We start from the raw sequence: 21,139 nt of genomic DNA, 5'->3' as shown, positions 1-21,139 counted from the left end.
ATTTGATCTTTATTATTTTGATTATTATTTATTTTATTTGAGATAATTTATGAAATTATTTTTTTTCAATTTTATTATTATTAAACTTTTTAATTTGTAAGATTTATTCCTTATTATTTTAATAAACTTGAGAAAAATAAAATATTAATAAATTATTTTCCAGTTCATTTTCCATAACATAACCAAACACTGGAAAATGTTTTCCAGTTCATTTTCCATAACACTGTCAAACATCGAAAAATACTTTACTTTTAAGGAATTCATTTTTCTCAGAATTCACTTTCTCTGGAATTCACTTTCTTAAAGGAAACAACTTTCCTGCAAACAAACGGGGCTTTAGACTAGCTTCAAAGTTAACTGAGACTAAATCCTCGTCCTGAATAATTTTAAGGATGCATTTTTTATATTAGTTTGGTAAATTCATAAGAATATCTTCTAGATAAACATTTTTCATGTTAGTTCATGAGCAGCAGTTCCATATTAAAAGAAAGCCAGAAACAGAATTCAAGCTAGTGGTCTGGACTCTTGTGCTTGTTATTTTAATGGATTTCATCAATATCTACAAATCCTTTCGAGTTTAATGCTTGAATTTCACTTATATCCCTCAGATGGGAAAATTATCAATATGCCTCACTTAATGATGCATGGAAAATGCACAAATTTTTTTTTTTGGGTGTGGGTAATTAACCATCAATAGATTTAAAAGCGGCAAGGTTCCTCTTCAAATATATGTTATGAAAAGTACAATAATCCCATTAGTGAATGAGGTCTGCCACTCTTCATATTCAGTTTTATTACAGAAAAAGAACTAATAATCAAAAAACAAATTATTAATTTTTCAATAGGAAAACACTTACTAGTCGCTTTGAAAGGACCTCCACAACAGTATTTTGTTTATCATGCTTCTCCTTCAGCAGAACAATTGTTTTGCTAAGTCGCTTCATCTCTTGTTCTCGAGATTGCAAAGTTTGTCTAGTCCGAACTGCTTCAGTTTTAAAGGAGGCATTCTCTACTTTTAATCGATCGTTTTCTTTCCTTAGCAGTTCCAAGTTTCTCTCGGTCTCCATTTTGTTTCTCTACAAGTGAAAGTTTCTCAGTTCTTTTGCCTTAATGAACCTGAACGAAAAATGAAAAGATCCAGTTTTCTACTCAAAGAGCAATGTTTCAAGTGAACGAAGAATTGCTCATCATCTCATTAAGGTTTTTAGGGGAAATCATTAAACTGAAACTATTTTTTATATATTTTTCCATTAACATGATGCTTCAAGTACACGATTATGATTATTCAAATTACCCATCCACGTTTTCCTTAAATTCATTTTCGCATAGAGACCATGATTTTTATCTAAGTTTAAGTGCAGAGCCTAAAAGGCTCACCTGTATAGGGGCGATTATTTGTCCTAACTAGCATTTTTGGTTGATAATTCTTCTGTAGTCATTAATTTAATAATTAAAATGGATGTAAACATGTATTGACTAAGATATAAACCTTAATGAATAGCCCTACATCTGCACATTACAAAAAAAAGAATAGGCAGCAAAGCCCCATCCAGTGATAATATAATAGGGGAACGCAATCCTCCACTGATGGTAGTTAAGTTCCGTTGAACCTACTCATGAATAAAAAAAGGCACCTCAATTGTAGCAACACCCTCCTCTTAAGGTTGATGTTGCACATTAGACTACCTAAAGGAGGCCAACCTGAACAAAACATATATGTAAATCAAAACAAGGTAGCCATAATTTTAGTGATTGAGATTTCTATATGAATTTCTCTACAACTTTTTTCAATTTGGAAGTATTATTCTCACTTCAATTATTTTTTTTATTATACTACCATAACCTTTTTTAGCATGTTTCTTTACAAGTCCATAAATTTAAAATATTAACAATTTGCACCCACAATCAAATTAGAATTTAAGCACATTTAAAAAGGGAGCATATATATATATATATAAAGGAGAGGTTGGAGCGTTAAATTTTTTAAATGAGAGAGGAGACACTAGTTTCAATTGAGCTACGAGTTCATTGGAATGGGGTTTGGTACTACATATATGCATATATACCTTCCATCGTTTTACATATTATTTAGAAAAAATTTTCATGATGCAAGAATTTTAAGAAAAAACTGGATTCATAATTAATTTGTCATTTGATAGATAAAAGGATAAATGTTGTGCTATTATTGGTTAATGGACTTGTCAGTAGATAAATAAGATAATAGTTTGTCCATATGCATGGCAATTCGTAATTTAAATGTAAATATATGGTAGAGCCTATAAAAATGCTGATTTTTTATTAAAAAAAATGTGCACCTTGAGTTTTTGGGAAATATCAATTTCCCTCTTGTAGACGTGATTTTCTGTTAATTGATCTTGTTTTAGTGTTATACTATAGATGCATATGTCTATAAATTTTCTTGAAAGTTGCAATCATGTATGGTTTTTTAATATAAGCTAAAACATTAAAAGAACACCAGAGTTGGGAAAAGCAGCATACAAATGCAATTATATATGCTCTATATGGCATTAACATAATACATATGGTTATTGTTCTATTTTGATTCTATTCATTGTCTTGTTGGCTAGATTATATTTTTTGGTTTTGATTTGATATTAATGATACAATAATTTTGCTTCCTTGATGAAATAATTGAGTCTAGGCTTTTAAAAAAAATCATTACTATTATAATTTGTATAACTGCTACCATTGATGACTTCTCGTTCTGTTTTGAGACAAACTTTTGATGACATGGTAAAATTACAAACTATTCAATGCATTTTAAAATAAAGAACATTTCATAATCATGTAGGAGATTATGAGGAATTTCACTTTTCAGATATGAATTTGTTATGTTTAGATTGATATCTAGCAGATATATTTATGGGCCAAATAGACAAGTCTAAATCCAAGAAAAATCCAATTTAAATGATTCTATGGAATTCAAGTTGTTAGATTGGAATTTGTTATAATTAGATTATATAAATACAATTATTGGACCAAATGGATGAGTCTAAATAATGAATTTTTTGACAAAAACACGCATAAATCTAGTTTTTATTGTTGAATTGTACCCTTAATTTACCAAGAGGTTATATAGCAAGATCAAGGATTTCTCAACTATTTTTTGTTTTTTTCTATTTTTCTTTCACTACTTCGTCAAATGACCGGCCAGACCTTAGGAACAATAAAAAAATTGGAATTATCTCCCTTCGCGATACTGGATTTCTAAGATCAATTTGGGTTCAAGAACATTCTAGAAAATCTCCGTACAAATTCAATTCATATGCTCTTGGATGCCATGATCTTTGAACTAAAAATAAAAAAAAAAAAACTAATAAAGGAAAAGGAAAACAAATGAAAAAACTAATAAAGGAAAAGGAAAACAAAAGAGTAAATAGATAGGTAATGGTGTTTACCTTGCATCGTTCACGATATGCCCTGTCAATCTTTCTTTTCTTTGCAACTTGATCTTTAGTTGCTTCCAGATCCTGTCCTTTCTTATCAGTATCCGTTATATTTGAAGACTGGTGAGGACTACCTGGGCCTGCTGCCAAGTAGTAGCTAAAGGCTTGCTGATTTCCCCTTCCCTTCTGATCGGTTTCAAATTCTGTCGACGACGAGTATGGTGCTCCTCCCTCAGTGTTTTAAGTACATAAAGGACCAAGACTCTTGAAGCAGGTATTTACCGAAAGATGTATTGGTATGTGTGTGTGTGTGTGAACGCACGCGCCTGTATGTATGTATGCGTGTACTTTCTTCACCAGCATACTTAGTGGGTTTGAGAAGCAGATGTAATAATAAAAGATGAAATATAGGGTGAGAAAATAAAGAATTAATCGCAGTCATGAGCAAGGTAGCGAGGAATTGAAGACAATAGAACTTGCTAGATCCAAGTATTCCAGCTGAAATGGATCAATCGGCTTTCTAAAGCAAAGATGAAATGAAATAAATCTCTGAGGATATATGGAAGAAATACACTTACCCTCATAAGCCTCAAATTCAGGTGCAGGTAGAGGTAGAGATGCTTCATGTTCAAGGAAATTTTGCCACGGACTATAGTAATCCATCGCTGGCTTTCTGGAGAAAAAGAAAAGCAATTGAAGCTCATGAGCCAACCGGCTCAATAACTAACGAACAGTCAAAACAGTTGAATCAATAAGAACCTTTGGAGCAGAAGGCAGCTAGGTAGCTCTTAGTAAATTTGACAAGATGGTGTTGCTCTATATAAGGAGACTGAAGAAAAAGTTAGTTGGGTCATGTCGAGCGAAATCGAGGGATATCGCACGACATCCTTCGAATTCGTAAAACATATGTAAGAGCGAAACAAGGACGTCGTTTGTTAGCCTTGGAGAGCTCGTCTATCTCGCTGTCAAATCGTCTCATGTCTCGCGCCGTACCATTCACGGGCCACCTCATCTCTAATGGCCCAGCAAGCGTCGGTCCAACAAGCAAAACTATGGTCTTCCAAGATTTTTGAAAACTTCTGCTTGCTTTTCAAAGCTTGAGACCAAGTATTTAAAAGATATGTAGCAATGTCAAGATATAAATAAATTAGTTTTCGATCAATTTTAATGGGATAAGTTATTTTTTACCGTCCGTACTTCATGTTCAGACTTGGGGCTCTTGCGTTGTAGAGCGCAAGCACATGGTGACACGTTCGTACCGAACGATGATGCTCCGATTTATTAAGATACTGAAGATTTTTAAGAACTTGGAGCATCGTATCTTACTAGCGTTAACTTAGTTTTTTTATAAAAAAAATTAACAAACTACACTTAAAAATTTGAAGGAATAATATAATTTTTTTAAAAAAATTGATAAAATAATATAATTTAACCTTATTATATTTTTAAAATATAATATCTACTAAATATCATATTTTTAAAATATAAAAATTATATAAAATGTTTTTAAAATACAGTATTAATTAAGTGTGATAGATAAATTTGGTCGTGTTACTGAAAAGTTCCAACCACTTAATAAATGTCATGGATTTAGATAAATCATATGATTTCACAGCTTAAATGTATAATTTTTTAACTTTTTGTTGAGGCTTTCTGTAGATTATTTTGACCAGAAGGGTTGGTAGAGAAAAAAGAAAAAGAAAGAAAGTAATGGATAAAAATAAAGAGAGAGAGAGAAGGTAGCAATGCTAGTACAAGTATGGTGCTAGCACTGTCCGTACTTTATGTTCATACTTGGAGCTCTTACGATGTAGAGCGCAAGCACATGGTGACATGTTCGTACCGAACGATAATGCTCCAATTTATTAAAGTACTGAAGATTTTTAAGAACTCGAAGTATCGTATCTTAGCAGCGTTAACTTAGTTTTTTATAAAAAAAATTAACAAAGTAAACTTAAAAATTCGAAGGAATAATATAATTTTTTCAAAAAATTAATAAAATAATATAGTTTAACCTTATTATATTTTTAAAATATAATACCTACTAAATATCATGTTTTTAAAATGTAAAAATTATATAAAATGTTTTTAAAACACGATATTAATTAAGCATGACAGCTGAATTTAATCATATTACTGAAAAGTTCGAACCATCAAATGAAACGGCATAGATTTAGATAAATTATATTTATAAATTTTGAGTTTATTTTAATATTATATTATTAAATTATTTTATATTTATTTTATATGTATATATATATATATATATATATTGTTTTATATTTTTAAGCGACTTGTGATTATTAGATATAAAAATATAATGAATTTAGTTGGAATTTATTAATTGCTGTTATTATAATTTTTTACAAATTTTTTAAGGAAGAAAAAATTTTGAGTATAATTTTTATATAAAAATTTCTTTGTCTAAGTATACAATTTTAAATTAACAAAAATTATAATTTTATAAATACTTTTAAATTTAAAACATGAAAATAACTCAAAATCTTATGGTAATTAAAATGAGTTGATTATTTTAACTCTAGTTCAGTTATTTTATTAAATGTCTATTCATTTATGAAAACAATCTTCTTGAGTATGTTTCTATTTGAAAACATAATTTTTTATTAATGTTATCATAACATATAATAATATTATATCTCACATTTTTTAACTATGATATTTTTTAAAGTGTACTGTCTCATAAAAAAATTTATCATGTGTTATTTTAATATTTAATTGTATTTTGAAGGCGCCTCTTCCCCGGTTTATCCTGTTAACTTAGAAGGATAGTATCATTTTTGTCCTTTCTTTGTTTTATCACCTGTCTAGTCAATACATGGATATCCCAATTCTTTCATGGCAGGCCGCGTCTGAAATTCTCCCTTTGTTTCGGATTTTTCAATTAGAAATTTTTTTTTTGCTGCATGGTTATTTTTTCAATTTCTACTTTTTTTCTTCTAAATTACTAATTAGAATTTACTTCTTTTCAGAATAGATGCAAGAGTTTTATACCTTCAGCTCAAAAGAACAATGATATAAATAAAGTGAAAAAAAAGGGGCAAATGAATAAGTTCAACTTTGAAAGGTAAAGGCCTCATTTCGAACTTCTTTTATTGATGGATTGGATCAATTTTATCCTTGAATTTGAAAGGTAAAGGCCTCATTTCTATGATATTTTTCTATAGACTCGCGCTTATTGATGACGGACTTCTTTTATTGATAGATTGAATCAATTTTATCCTTGGCATTTTTTACTAATTTTAGTATTATCCTTTCATTCATACCCATAAAAATAATAATTAACACATCCATGGCCAACCATGTTAAACTTAAATCAAGGCATATTAAATTTCATTACATTCCACCATAATTTTTTTATTAGTTATTTATTTTATCTGGTTTTAATTCGTATTTTTTATTTTTTATTTTTCAGATATTTTTTATAATTTATTTTTTTTACAGAACCCATGCATAAACCCTTTATTTCATTTTCTCTCATCCATCATTATCCCATAAAATAACTATTTATGTAAATCAATTAGTATAATTTTTTTCTAATTAATTTCATAGATTTTTTTTAGGGGTTTATATTTGTATTTGGCACATTGTCAAGCCCATAATCAATAGACATGACAACAAGCAAAACTTATATATACTTGAATTTGGTATATAGCTGAGTTTATAGGTATCGAATCTGGTGGCACCCCCAACTCATATCAAATTGAGCTTTGCATGTAATCAAGTTTAAGGATGTCAAGTCTTATACTACGCTATATTCATGTCTAACTAGGCTTGACATATAACCAAGTCCAGGATTAATGAGATAAGAAGGTCTCGCCAAACTTTTATATAATTGAGCTTGACCCCCAGCCATATCTAAGGATAATAAGTTTGGTTATTTGTTAGATCTATATTTAATTAAACCTGGTGTGCAACCAAGTCTAAAAACGTTGAAGTTGGTATACCAAATCTATATTTATTTAGACTTTTTATATCATGTCTTATAAAAAAACTTACGTGTGAAAAGTGAGTGTTCACCAATGAATAGTGTGTGGTTGTTAAAATCTAAAAAACAAAATTTATTTTTTAAAAGATATTTTTTAAATATAAAATAAATAGAATATTTTCTATTACAATCAAGGCGCTAGTATCAACACTTGCAACTTCGTCCACTATTAACTTCATCGCTAGATTTTGTACAACACTATAAAAGAAAAAAAGGGGAAGATAAATTAAGAAAATGAACAAAATATTAACTTTAACAAAAAAAAAATATAATTAAAAATTGAAACAACAACAAAATCCAAAAGAATTCAGTTACCTGTCATAACCAAGAAAACCATGCCCTTTATTTAAGAGAGAATGGATCTACTACTTATTTTTATACATTCAGTATTCTTCCACATGTTCTTTTAAGAATTTTTAACTCTTGTATATTCATATTTTCTCCAACATATTTTTTTATCAATTTTTGAATAAGAAATATTCATTAAATCATCAACAGAAAAATTAATTTTTAAAATCTATAAAAATGAAAATTTAATTTTAAAAAAGTGATGAAACTTGAAAATTCTGAAAAAAAAACCAAAAAATAAGTTGAAAACCCTATAAAAGTAGCAAATATTTTGAATGCATTTATACAAAACAAGGGCGGGTTAATTCATCTTTCCAACTTTATATACTGGGCGCATTCTTTTATATGTATTTTTTAAGATTTTATCATTCTCATATGCTTTTATATTTTCATATTTTCTCATATGTATATGCTACTTATATCAATTTTTTAGACAAAAATCCACTACAACCATTAAAACAAAAAATTAATTTTGAAAATATTTTAAAAATAAATATTTAACTTTTGAAAATATGAAAAAATCTTAGAAAAAAGCCACAAAAATTAAAAACACTAAAAAATCTATAACAAAATAAAAAATCTAAGAAAAAATTAATAACTTGTAAAATCTAAAAGATGAGAAAATCATGTTATAAAACCTCGTAAATAGAAATATGTCTATAGCAACGAAATAAGTTTGGAAGACATGTTTTGTCAAGATTTTCATTAGTTACTAATGTTTCTTTTATATTTTTTGGAATTGTTTTGATTTTCTTGATGTGTTTCAACTTTATATATTGATTTTCTTGATATGTTTCAACTTTATACATTTCAAGGTTTTAAAAAGTTTCGAGGTTTCTTTTTAATTTGTTATATTTTTTGGATTTTTCAATTTTTTTTAAGTTTGTCAAAATTAATTTATTACTTATTTTTAAAAAAATATTATTTTCTTTTGATGTTTTAAGGGGTATTTTTACAATAAAAAATAGCAAGAGGGTGTATAAAAAAATTCTTAAAAAATATATAAAAGAATACAACTTAATATTAACCCGAGTAGGGCTAACATACATGTTACGAGTTAAGTTTATTTTATTTTTCTTATTCTCTTTATAACTCATCAACGATGCATATCTCTTGTGTGTGAGTGTGTGTGTGTCAATTTGGGCAGGCATGCTTAAATTTGTAAATGTTTTTTGCTCTTAATTTTCTAGAGCCGATCGATGCTTGTAAAAATTGATTGAATGCTTATCATGGCCTGGGCTCTTGAACACGCATCTTCAGGTAATTCGATTCTTAGGGTTTGGGGGTGAAGTTTTGGGATATTTGTAGTTTAATGGATACAGGGCTAAGTTGAGGGACATTACGACAAATAAGCCTAAAGCAAAGGAGATGAATAACCCTAATCTACTTTACTAATATCCAGACAACTATTTAATTAATTGCTAATTAAATTAAGGTCTAACCCCTCTTTTTTTAAGATATTTATTTATTTATTATGGGTGGATATAAAAAATAAATTTTAAAAAATAAAAAAATATTATTTTTATATATTTCTAAATAAAAACAGTTAAAAAATTGACTTAAACTACACTTTTAAACAGTTCCGAGAGAAACTTGGAAGAGAAGAACCGGCCGTTACCCAGCGTTTTCTTTACAATTCGAAGAATCTATCGCGCGACTCCAATGTGTCATATGTATTACCCAGCGGACTTTTCTTCTTTTATTTAAAGGTACTTCTTCTATACACAATCATAGGTTCTGGAATTTCCGATGAAGATGACTTACGGTTTACTGGATGACATGGTTCTCCACTACCCCCCACGACAACACGACTCAACAGGTAACTACTTTTGTACTTACAATTGTTGTTGGATCTGCGAAAAGACTTGTCAATTGTTTCTTTTATATTATCTTCAATTTTGCACATGCTTTATGAAAGGGAAAACATAGTCAGTTGACATAGTTAATATTATCTTCAATGATTGATCATATCTGGGGTTACCCTGTTTCCACTTTTCTCATGCAAGCTTCTTTGTTGGGTTTTTGATTTTTTCTATGTTTGGTATGATGGATGAACAACTGAGGAAGGAAATAAAGGATCCTTCCCTACGCCTCGCTTGTAATTTACAATCTGTCCTTTGCTTATCCATGTTTTGGGAATAACAAGACGGATGGGTCAAAATCCATCATTTCTCCTTTTCATACTTTCATTTTACCGTAACCATCCTATCATTAATGGAAAGATGTACTTTGAGGCTTAAGAATGAATGCGTGCTCGTTTTATGTTCATGCTTAGTGGTAGTTTGCTCGCAATTTTAACAAATACATCTCACAAATTACTTTGCTTGATGGCAGTTCACGTTTATTCATAGAGAATTTTTTGTACTGTTACTAAGATGAATTTGTTGTATGGGCTCAGAGGAAGCAAACATGCTGACAGTGCCTCAAAATATGTTGGCCCAACCAGGAGTACCACAGCATGGAATAAATATTTCTGTAAGTACTCCAGAAGATCGAAAGGAGAAGAAAAGAAAAATCGATGCCGATTATCGACAACGTTGTAAGGTATAGCACTGTACCTTCTGGTCTTCCTCATGTGAGGCAAATAGCCAGAGAAATCATGTTTTTTCTATATATATCTCTTAATTTCTTTTTGGAAGATAAGGAAAGAAGAGTTGGGGATTAACTTGCAAATTCTTCGGGAAGAAAATGCTAATTTGAAGAGGGAGAATGAGTCTTGTAGGAAAGAAAATGATTCAATGGTTCAAAAATTGCAGTCACAAGAAGTTGAGATAGGGAACCTTAAAAGAGAGATTGACAACTCAAAGAAAGTCATTTCTAATCAAGAAAATCTGTTGGAGACACTGTCACATAACCCTTTTGTGCAACAACTAACGGTGCATCTCTCTCTCTCTCTCTCCCCCTCTCCCTCTCTACACACACACACACATGTATGTATATGTGTATGTGTATGTGTATGTGTATGTGTATGTGTATGTGTATGTGTATGTGTATGTGTATGTGTATGTGTATGTGTATGTGTATGTGTATGTGTATGTGTATGTGTATGTGTATGTGTATGCATGCATGTATGTGTGCGGGTGTTCCTTTTTTTCTTGCACCAATCCCCTTAAAATTATTCATCTAGGCTGAGCTGATTTATTTGTTGGTATTACACTGTTGCTGTTTGGGCATACTTATTAATATGCCTCATTTAGGCTTGTTGAATTCTTCAGATTACGCGAGACAAAACTTTTAATGAGTAGTTGATAGCTAGATATGAAGAAAGTGTCAATTGGTGATTAGTCTTAAAAGCTAATGGTGAATCTCTAACTATTACTTATATTAACTATGTAAATCTGTGATGATCCACCCATGAATGTTGATGGATGTTGATCCATCATAAATTATCAAGGAGAATACCGAGGATATCATTAAATTTAAGATACAATTGGTGCCTTACTGCCTCCTTGGTTCAGTTCAGTTATATGGCTGTTGGTGAATCTGTATGTATTACTTTAGCATCTCTACAAATATCGGTGATCATGATGATATATTCATGAATGTTGATGGATGTTGATCTGTCATAAAATTAAGGAGAAAGCTGAGGATTATATTAAATTATAAGATGGTGCGGTACTGTTACGTGGTTTTTTGCGTGTCTCTTGCTTTGGTTCAGTCTATCCGTCTCTTGTGTATCACTTCTGTGGTCTTACTTCGTTGGTTTTCATCTTTACTGCTATCCTGTGCAACCATGTCCATCCCTTCTGCTCTAGCTGGATATGGAAATTTTTTTTGGTTGAGTTTCACTAAAATTCTTAATTAGTTGCTGACTTGAAGTGCCTCCAGTTGAATTCCTTTTTTTCCATCTTCCTCAAAGCTGGGTCAATCTTTGCAGCTTTGTGTTTGATTTTTGTCTTAAATCCCAAGATCTTTTTATAATTTGTATTCCTTTATCTTCGTTGCGCAAAATTTCTGAAAAAAAGAAGAGATTATAAAATTTGCAGCCAATTACACATAATAGGAAGCTATTGATCACTTTGCTTAAATCTTCAGGGCTTGTAGCTAGGCTTCAAGCATACTGTATATATCCTTGTCTTTCTATCGTTACGATGATGCCTAATCAGGCAAGTCAATGTTAAGAATACATTTCTAAAAGGTAAGTTGGATGAAGAGGTTTTGTACTCCGTAATGTTAATTCTATTTTTCTTTACATATTTGTAAATCAGATGAATCTTATGAGTTGTGTTAGTTCCATGAGTTTGGTTTCAGGGTTTTAGTCTAGTCTCTATTGCCCTGGGTTTTTAGTGCAGCCATGCCAATCTATCTGGGACTATTTTCACTATCTGCTCAACTCTAACATTTGATGCATCTGTAGTTAGTTGAAGTTTGAATATAGCTCGAGGTTCTAGTGTTTCCATCACACTCACATTCTGATGTAAGATGATTTTTTTTTGTAATGCTAGGTAACTGATTAGCCATAATGATACTGTGTGGCAAATCACATACTGATTTTGTTTCTATTGAACAAATCCTTTGATTTACTTTGCGTCCTCTTTGTATAGCTAAATACCGGTTACAGTGATAGTCATGGCATATCTTTTTATTCTCGGTAAAATTGTGGTTGCAAATGTTTCTACCTGTAACAAGCTGGTGAACTTATGGATGACAATGCTTTCTTTACAAAGCTAGTGAACTTATGGATGACAATGCTTTCTTTACTGTTGTAGCTTGGACCTAACCAGCTTGAGATGGTGCTGATAGAAAATGAACGCAATATGTTGTGTCAAAATGCCAAGTGGGATAATTGGGCATCTGAAAGAATACAACTTTTGAATGAGATTGAGAAAATGGGACAGCGGAATATGGTGCTCAACATGCAAAATCAAGCTTTAGGTGACTAGATACTGAACCAAAAAGACTACAGGAGGAAGCATGAGAAGGTACCATTAAATATTTTGCAAGGATTATTTGCATAGTTTCACGCAAAAAATGCTTGCAAACTTTGTTCTCGTACAAGAGTTAGCTAAATGAATTTATGTAGTTTCCTTTTGCCAAGTTTCTCAGTAAGCATACGTGGTTTCCTAGCTCTATCATTTCCATTACTTTTCTCTCTCTCATGTGTTCGAGTGCTCAAATCAGGAACCACAAGTTCAAAAAGAAATTTGACAGAAGGAAAATTTTCACGACATTTAGGTGGCTTTGCTGACAATGGCGGTAGTCATTGCTTTGTTGGTTTCATTTTTTGAAATAAGTGATTTGATAAACTTCTTTTTTTTATTATGAAACTTGTAAAGACATCAAATTGAAACAGTTTTAAGAGACTTGTAATGAAATGTCTAGAATGTCTGTCATGTCATGCATCTAAATGTTTGGATTTCTATAAACTTACAAGGAAGTTGTTTATATATTGGATTAGTGATCTTGTACCTGAAATTGCCACTCTCCCTCTTTTTTTAGTGCAGTAGCCATTCGCAACAGAGAACTGTTGGCCTCAAGATTTTTTACTGAGGGCTCATACCGATGACTGTGCTTGTGTGTTCATGCAGGATATTGAGAGGCAATTTCTTCTAAAAGGGACATCAATTTGCTGATGTGGTGTTTATGGGTTAATTAGAACCAGTTGTGAAAAATGAGGATGTTTTTGGTAATTTGATTTCTTGTAAATTTATTTTTTTATGAAAAACAATGGGATCAGGTTTTTTTTTTTTGAATTTGAATTTGAGGATGACTCCATCACAAATTGTAAGAATACTCCATCTAAAGTTATTGTAATTGATAAATGGGGTTGGGGGAAAAAGAGTGCTCGTCCTTTTTTCTTATAGGCAGAAAAAAAAGCCCTCCATATTTTCTTAATAGTAGCCTATTGGCCATTTATAATTTCTTTTAGATAAGATTTTTTAAAAATTTATCTAATATCAACCGATAAGATCTATAAAAATTTATCGGTCAATAAAACCAAGTCGTCAACAACAGGTTAAAAGGGTTGTGTTTCACATGGTACCGCAGTGACCTCGTCAAACAAGGCAGCGCTTTGTGTAGTCTTCGTCAATGATTGATACTACCTTCATTTTAAAGAGAAATCAGCTCGCCCCTGATTCCTCACAACCACATCTCACCAGTAAACCCTCAATATGCATTCAGCCGCCCAGTTCAGATGCTATTCATCAGAAGCTATGAATATTTCTGCTGGTGCTACCAGCTGTTCCGGTCTTGACATTATTATGGGTACGTGAATATATATGTTTTGAATCTGTCTTTAGCTAGAATTTTTCCCTTCGTCTATGCTTATCTTGGTTTATTTATAATCATCAGGAAGGGGAAGGAAAGAGGAGTACAAAATATTGAAGATGTTTGCTGTAGAAAACGCCGAAGGTCCAGGTTTGAAAACGGATCATTAACAAGGGAAGAAAGAATTCCATGATTAATAGTTGCATCAAGCAGCTTTATGGGAGCCAAGTCAAGTTAATAATATATCAGAGATGTCTTGACGCTGCATTGATGAGAGTATTAACTTTGCAAATCATTATTTAGGATGACATGATACATGCAGCACAGTAAATTAAGACAACGTTTGGTTTGGACGAGAGGATGATTTTCGAAAAAGAAAACAGGATGCTCGGACAGACAAAACATCCATGCTTTTCTGTCAGAATATATGCAAATCTGAACGACACCCTGTAAGGTACAACTCTTTATTGACAGTTACCTTAATTTGAGACTGATGACGAAAAATTGTTGTTAAGAATCGTTATTTCATAGATTTGTTTTTCCAGACTGGATTGATTTGAGCTGCAGATGTAGTTCCCCTTCTTTTTTCTAATTTTGTTTTAAAATTTAATTTCTTTTTTCCTAACTATTTTATCTCCCCCCAAAAAAATCTTTATCTAGAACCCAAGAGATTGCGAGAAATTGCGTTCCCAACTGTATCTTATGAAAATTTAATTTAAAAAATATTTTTTTTTATATTTTAAAATTATTATGATATGTTGATATTAAAAATTATTTAAAAAAATAAAAATAAAAATATTTTAATGTATTCTAAAATAAAAAAAATTAAAAATATTTATTATCATATTTTTAAACACTCCTTAAAACATAAGATAGTTGAGGTTTTAAATATTAATTTTAATATTATCGTACAAGGTTTTTATATGGAGTGGTATAGTAATTGGACAGTTTCATGGAATAAATGTTTTTTTTTAAATTTCAAGAACTAATTAATGGCACCGATGCTATTAATTAGGAAATTATGAATTTATATATGATGGTTTACGACTGTCACCAAAATTTGAATCCTGGTAAAAGAGTTAAATGTTACGAAACCAAAGATGGAGCTTTGATCGATCTATCAGTGAATTATATTTTGATTTGCTTTTCGAAAATGAACAATGTCAGATCCGAGTGACGATCAAGGGGACCAATGTGTTGTCTTTTTCATTTTTTACTCTCCACGGTTTTAGAATCAGTGAATTATATTTTGATTTGCTTTTCGAATATTAAGTAATGATGTGAATACTTTTCTTTTCTTATCAAGACATCTCTCGTAATTGAAGACATGAAAACTTAATTAAAACTAGTGATGATGATACCAAGGGCTAGAGCAAAGTGAGATCCAAAAGTATAATCATGGATCGAAAGTGATGCGCCTATTCATCTATGCATTAATTTAATTATAATATAAACTCTGAAACGTTCATAAGGTTAGTTAATAAGATATTATAAATATTATATTTTATACCTAAAATGTTCTTAATATTTGTAAATCATTATACTTTAATTGTAAGGGCATTTTAAGGAAAAAATAGGTTAGACGTTTAGAGTAAAAGAAGGTTTATATAATATATTTAATCAGTGATTTTTATGAATTCATTATATCCAAAGATGTTGTAATTTCATCAAATCTTCTAAATCCATATTTTTAGGACTTTTGGGTACCAAGCAGATTTAAACGTTCTACTGCTATATCAAACAGAAATGATGAGAGGCGCGCGGACGTAATTAACACTCCACTCCAAACTCCTTGCTCGATGAACCATTAATAAGAACTGTTAATTTAGATCTGCATTCATGTATTAGGGATATCTACTTTCTAAGTTATTACTCTCAAGAATTGTATAAATCCAAGCTGTCCACTTTTCTTAACGTGATGAACCCCATCTTGAAACTTGGCATAATTACTTTCAGCCTGCTTACCAACAATTTTGTACAAACCATGCCCTAATCCATTACAATACTCGAGCGCATAATTCCAGTTACCTTGGAACATATCCTAAAACGGGATCCAGATTTGTCACTATATTTCGAAACACTGATCAGTGGCCTTGCAGTTGATTTAATTTGCTGCAGAATTAGAGAAACGGCAAATTGGAATACCATGCTCATGCTCATGCTGCTGCTGCTGCTTTTAAGAAAAGTATTGGAGCTTTGATCACCTTGTTTAACAATTAGGCTTCACCTCGCACGTTGTCGATCACGTCCTCATGGGCCTCGCAATACGACGTTCATCATGTCTACACACATTATTGAATATTACTCGGTGCCAACTACGCCCGCACCGGCAGCAGTAAGAAAGCGACTCCCAGTACTCCAATAATTAAAAGCTACCCACAAGCCTCTCTTTCTATGATGAAAAAAGACAGGTACTCCTAAAACCCGTTCACACTCTTGGTATACTATACGATTGCAATGAAATATGGGATCACTTGATCGGCACTGTAATTTGTTATATGGTTGGCGTTATTTCAAGTTGAAATGAGGGAGGGTTTTTTTTCTTTTCTTTTCGTTTTTTGAAGGGAGAAATGTTTGTTGATTTAAACTAACTGATTTATTTATGAAAAGGTTTTTTTTATTGTCAATAAGCTCGGTTAAGAAAAACAATTACTCTCTTTTGTATATCAATATTCTGTGTTTTCTTTTTCCTAGAGCTTGATGGTTATCTAACTTTATTTATTTAATATAAAAAAATAATTATTTACAAATATAATTTTTGGTCTCTTAATGCGCATTTCTTTCAAAATTAAGAGAGACGAGCTGCCAGCAAGAGTACTAGTTGGAAACGTCATGCATTGAATTTTTATTTAATTTTATAAAAATTATGCTTAAAGAGTGCCGTAGTCTTTTTGATCAAAAGAATTTTTTTTTAATTTATATAAAGTGTTTGATTCAGAGCACGATTAATTTTTATAATTCATTAAATACATTATAAACCCAATAAATATAAAAAATATCGTGAAATGAAAAATAAGCACAGCAGAACTCGAATTTATAATTTATAACAATAAAAGAAAATAAGCTACTTTCAAAAAACTCCTATATAAAACACCATAAAAATAATAAATATCAAAAATCAAATTTATGTAAACGAGTTTTTTTATCAAAAGACTCATTTTTTTTTTAATTTATATACAAAAGAATCATTTTTTTTTAATTTATATAGAGTGTTTGAATCAGTTTCTAATTAATTTTTATAATTCATTGAATATATATAAACTCAATAAATATAAAAGACACCACAAAATAAAAAACGAGCACAGCAAAACTCGAATTTATAGCAATAAAAGAAAATAACCTACTTCCAAAAAACTCGACACGAAAGGCAGTGGAACATATATCGCACGATTGTTTTTGTCATGGTTATGACTCGATATCTTCATGATGCAAGCATGTCGTGCGCGCCCGGTTTCTTTCTATATCGTTCGTTTTCGCACAATTTACCTGAAATATTTTTTCGTCATGCTTCCATGACCTTATAAATAAACTGACCTTCTAGATCTCTGGGACGGAGACGTAAGAAGTATTTTCTCTCCTATTTGTTTGCATGGTTGTATCCAATTTTGTAGTTGATTTCTGTTTGCTTTCAATTTTCTACAAGTAGAAGGTAATGGATCAGCGCAATTTGTATTGGACAGGAGGGGCTGAACTGTTAGATATGACGCCTCAGCTTGATAGAAGTAAGTTGATTCCCAAGCATTGATTTTACCGACTAGGAGAAAACCAAAGTAGTACAGCATATGAACTGTAATTAGTTCTCCCTACGTCCTGTTCTTTATTTTCCAGGAACTAGTTAGAGTCAACCTGTATTCGCGTCAGACTACATAATCATATCTGAATATCTGTTTATGTGACAGAGAAGTATGTTCTGTTTCTTGTTCTCTATAAGATTACTGATGCTCTTACTCGATCTTTGTTACAATGATGCTTTTATCTTTATGGGAAACCTTTCGATTTTGAACCTTCTCATGCTTAGCTTTTTATGTTCTTTTCCCTATGTTTTCTTTATCTGCTCTTGCTTTGAGGTGCCCTTGTATGTTCATTCTCTCTCGCCATGGGTTTCTCCATTGTTCCTAATGTATTCCTTTGTTAGGTTATAAAAAAAATAAAATAAAAGGCGGTCTTTTTGAAGGGTTTTATTCTTCTAAACTTTAATCGCAGCTGGAATAAACAAATCTACACTCGATGAAACCGCCGACGGCTATGGAATGAACCCATTTCCAATCGGCCAGTGCCTATCACCTCTACCTGGAGAGTCTCCTACTGCCCATACTAAGCTGAAAAGAAAAGCTCCTAAAACTCCCAAGGATCGTGAAAAGAAAAGAGCGATCGACAGGGCATATCGGCGACGATGCAGGGTAGTTAACTGATTGTGTCTCTTCTTATCTTTTTATTTAGATTTTTTCTGTAATTCTTCTGTTTTGATCAAATATCATGCAGGAAAATAAAAAGAAAAATGACCAAGAATTGTTTGAGCTCACTGAAGAAAATGAGAAATTAAATAGAGAGAATGCCTCCTTCAAAAGGGAAGAAGTTCAGCTGCAAGAGATGGTGTAATCTCAGAAAGACGAAATGACACTGCTACAGAATAAACTTCGCCAACAGAAGGCCCAGCTTCAGAGGCAAAATGTAGTCGTGGATGTGCTTTCGAAGCAAGTAGTGAGTGTTTCTTCTTACCTCCTGCGTTTTTCACTTTGCCGATGATCACCACATTATACATGCAAGAATCTAGATCAAATTATCTGAGCTAGCTAAGTGGTGGCAATTAACTGCTGGAATCTTGTTTGACATCCAATTTTCTGTGTCATCCATTTCATGGGCTCATTATGTCAAAAGGAGAGGGTAGCTCCTCTCTTCTCACCACAACAAGATTATCAAACCCGAGCAAAGGTCATGGCTTTCCCTCTTTCCCCTATTGAGTAAGATAGAGAGTTGTGTGCCTTAATTAAGTTTGGCGAAGCTTTCCCTCTTTCCCCTATTGAGTAAGATATAGAGAGTTGTTTGCCTTAATTAAGTTTGGTGAAGCCTCATTCAGATCGCTAAATTAAGACTAAATCATAAAAGAACTAATTAATAAGTAATCAGCGTGGAAGAAATCACGTACGAGTGGTTGTGAGATATGCAAGTTGAGAATCTCACATTAATTAATTAAAGATACTCCTCAGCTGTTTAGTGAATGCAACATGAATCAAATATGAGGTAATTCTTTGGCATGCTTTAATATTTAATTAGAAATTTAGGGTTACGCATGTCCAGAAGTCTTCGGTACTTTGTCTCCCTGGCTAGCTAGCAGTTATATTAAAAAATAAAATAAAAAATTGGTTGTGTGTGTGTGTGTGTGTGTTTCTAGCTTGATGAAACTTAGCGTTTCCATTGCTATGTTTAATAGCTGAATCTCACTCAAGCTTACACGAGGAAGTGAACTCGGTAATCATCCCACGGGCGTTTCCATATCTTTCTTCTGATTGCAGGCTAGTGTCGAAGATAATATGGATCCTCAGCTCGAAAATAAACGGCTGAAATTAGAAATGGATTTGCTGATTAAGAAGATTAACAACGATGACAATTTAAACCTCATTCAACTTCAAGAAAAAAACATAAAACTAGAACAAGAGAAGAACGATCTCCAATTGATTATTGATGCCTTATGTGCAAACATAAACAAGGATAATGACCTCGAACCAAAGCAAGCATCCTAATTTAGGTAACATTTCTACCTTGTAACTTTTTATTTTGCTTCTTTTTTTTAATCTTTTCTTTGTAGTTTTTATGAATAATCAAATGTATTTAGTATTTTGTTGTTAATTTTTTGAGTTTAATTTCCTGTGTAAAGTTTTCTATTCAAGAAGCGAATCACACGGATGTAGAATTTATATGATTTATCTGTTTAATGTAGAACACTTTTTCTTTACTTTCTAACTTTTAAATTACTAAAAAATATATATTTTCAGTGACTAAAATACATCATTAATGATAATATAGTCATTAACTCTTCTTGTTGTACGAGGCTCCAAAAATCTTTTTTTTTTTATAGAGAAGAATTTGTAGGATTCTGCTAACTACTGATCCGTGAAACTCCTCTTTTAATTTAACTATGAGTTCTTTATTCTAAGCACAACCATTGCTTATAGAAATTAATCATCTTTCAATACAAAAATTCCAGGTGCTGAGCTACAAAGTAAATGGATAGAGAAGGTGTGCTGACAGGAGAATTAAGAGCCTACAGGAATTTATATACCCAAGGATGTGACCTAATGTATTCTTAGAATTGCATGACCTCTTTATATAGCCAAGGATGTGACCTAATCATCACGCATGAAGGGTGTTCTTAGATTTTAGCACCAGTGTATTTTTGGTTCTTGACCTAATCATCATGTATGAAGGGTGTTCTTATTAGCAGCAGTGTGTTTTTGGTTCTCTTACCAGGGTATCAAGAAGTAAATAAATAAATTGGAACTTGGAGGTTTTGATTTGCCTTTTAAACTGGTAATGTCATTTGTACTTAGTGCATGTATCTATATCTCACTGGTTTAGGTCATCTTATAAGCCCACTACTATCGTTCATGTGCACCGGTCTCCCCCATTTGATGGGTGGATAAAATTGACAGTGGTGGCACCAGCAAGAATGATCCGTATAGGGCATGGGATATTTCCTTAGGGTATTTCATGGCAGGATTTGCAGCTGGATTGGTTATGGAATTTGGGAATCAGATGTTTGCATCTTGAAGTAGCTTCCCAAGTGGTTAAACATGTTTTGGCATATGATCAAGGACAGGGCAGGCCTTTATGCTATTTTTCCAAGATAGGTATAAATCTTCCACGCAGAGACTGGAGGGCAGAAACCTCTCATATATATATATATTTTGTTGTGTGTGGTCCCGCACCATGTGATAGTGGGACCACCACATTAATTTGTGTCTCTTGATATTCAAATTAATGTGGTTCGGATACTGTAGTGGAAGAATTGAAAAATAAAAGAGAGAAGGTAACTATTTTTAATGTTGCTCTTGAAATATTTTTTATAATAGATTGAGAAAGTCGGGGGATTCAGAGAAATAAATCTGACTATTAATTTGAACTAGAGGTGGTTTTTTTTTTTAAGATTATAAAGATCAAAAAAATCTGG

At 31.7% G+C, this 21,139-nt stretch overlaps 2 protein-coding genes and 1 long non-coding RNA gene across 25 annotated transcripts; 2 read left to right on the top strand and 1 right to left on the bottom strand.

Moving 5' to 3' along the window:
* Positions 1–679: 679 nt before the first annotated feature.
* Positions 680–4,346, bottom strand: LOC105127195 (uncharacterized). Of its 3 annotated transcripts, XM_011028378.1 has the most exons (4): positions 4,167–4,335; positions 3,986–4,080; positions 3,420–3,610; positions 680–1,076 (listed from the first exon to the last, which is right to left on the bottom strand). In XM_011028378.1, exons 2-4 carry the CDS (start codon positions 4,068–4,070, stop codon positions 831–833), a joined length of 522 nt encoding a protein of 173 aa, XP_011026680.1. In that variant the 5' UTR covers positions 4,071–4,080; positions 4,167–4,335; the 3' UTR covers positions 680–830. The 3 variants fall into 3 exon arrangements, with proteins under 3 accessions (XP_011026680.1, XP_011026681.1, XP_011026679.1); XM_011028379.1 differs by having other exon boundaries at positions 680–1,116; positions 3,986–4,346; XM_011028377.1 differs by having other exon boundaries at positions 3,986–4,335.
* A 5,002-nt stretch (positions 4,347–9,348) lies between these two features.
* LOC105127194 (uncharacterized) lies at positions 9,349–13,540 on the top strand. Of its 3 annotated transcripts, none has more exons than XM_011028376.1 (5): positions 9,349–9,580; positions 10,160–10,305; positions 10,518–10,637; positions 12,471–12,683; positions 13,290–13,540. In XM_011028376.1, exons 1-4 carry the CDS (start codon positions 9,511–9,513, stop codon positions 12,642–12,644), a joined length of 510 nt encoding a protein of 169 aa, XP_011026678.1. In that variant the 5' UTR covers positions 9,349–9,510; the 3' UTR covers positions 12,645–12,683; positions 13,290–13,540. The 3 variants fall into 3 exon arrangements, with proteins under 3 accessions (XP_011026678.1, XP_011026676.1, XP_011026677.1); XM_011028374.1 differs by having other exon boundaries at positions 10,401–10,637; XM_011028375.1 differs by lacking the exon at positions 13,290–13,540 and adding an exon at positions 13,201–13,283 and having other exon boundaries at positions 10,401–10,637.
* Positions 13,541–13,689: 149 nt separating this feature from the next.
* LOC105127189 (uncharacterized) lies at positions 13,690–20,644 on the top strand. Of its 19 annotated transcripts, XR_842577.1 has the most exons (9): positions 13,696–13,968; positions 14,056–14,425; positions 16,071–16,382; positions 17,618–17,693; positions 17,800–17,874; positions 18,175–18,371; positions 18,454–18,672; positions 19,485–19,717; positions 20,177–20,481. It is a non-coding gene; the product is annotated as an uncharacterized LOC105127189 (long non-coding RNA). The 19 variants fall into 19 exon arrangements; XR_842573.1 differs by having other exon boundaries at positions 13,690–13,968; positions 14,056–14,094; positions 14,172–14,425; positions 17,618–18,371; XR_842565.1 differs by adding an exon at positions 20,548–20,644 and having other exon boundaries at positions 13,691–13,968; positions 17,618–18,371; positions 20,177–20,450.
* Positions 20,645–21,139: the final 495 nt, after the last annotated feature.

The sequence above is a fragment of the Populus euphratica genome, unplaced genomic scaffold (genome assembly GCF_000495115.2).
Source record: "Populus euphratica unplaced genomic scaffold, PopEup_1.0 scaffold7.1, whole genome shotgun sequence".
Taxonomy (NCBI): Eukaryota; Viridiplantae; Streptophyta; class Magnoliopsida; order Malpighiales; family Salicaceae; genus Populus; species Populus euphratica.
This window is presented reverse-complemented; position numbering and strand designations above follow the sequence as displayed.

What these genes read in the sequence shown, in the direction of transcription:
- LOC105127194 (XM_011028374.1), top strand. Translation starts at nt 9,511, where the DNA reads ATGAAGATGACTTACGGTTTACTGGATGACATGGTTCTCCACTACCCC. An exon ending in ATTATCGACAACGTTGTAAG is followed by an intron (nt 10,306 to 10,400) that starts GTATAGCACTGT and finishes TCTTTTTGGAAG; the next exon opens with ATAAGGAAAGAAGAGTTGGG. An exon ending in CTTTTGTGCAACAACTAACG is followed by an intron (nt 10,638 to 12,470) that starts GTGCATCTCTCT and finishes TTACTGTTGTAG; the next exon opens with CTTGGACCTAACCAGCTTGA.
- LOC105127195 (XM_011028377.1), bottom strand. Translation starts at nt 4,070, where the DNA reads ATGGATTACTATAGTCCGTGGCAAAATTTCCTTGAACATGAAGCATCT. An exon ending in TGAATTTGAGGCTTATGAGG is followed by an intron (nt 3,611 to 3,985) that starts GTAAGTGTATTT and finishes CGTCGTCGACAG; the next exon opens with AATTTGAAACCGATCAGAAG. An exon ending in CATATCGTGAACGATGCAAG is followed by an intron (nt 1,077 to 3,419) that starts GTAAACACCATT and finishes TTTCACTTGTAG; the next exon opens with AGAAACAAAATGGAGACCGA.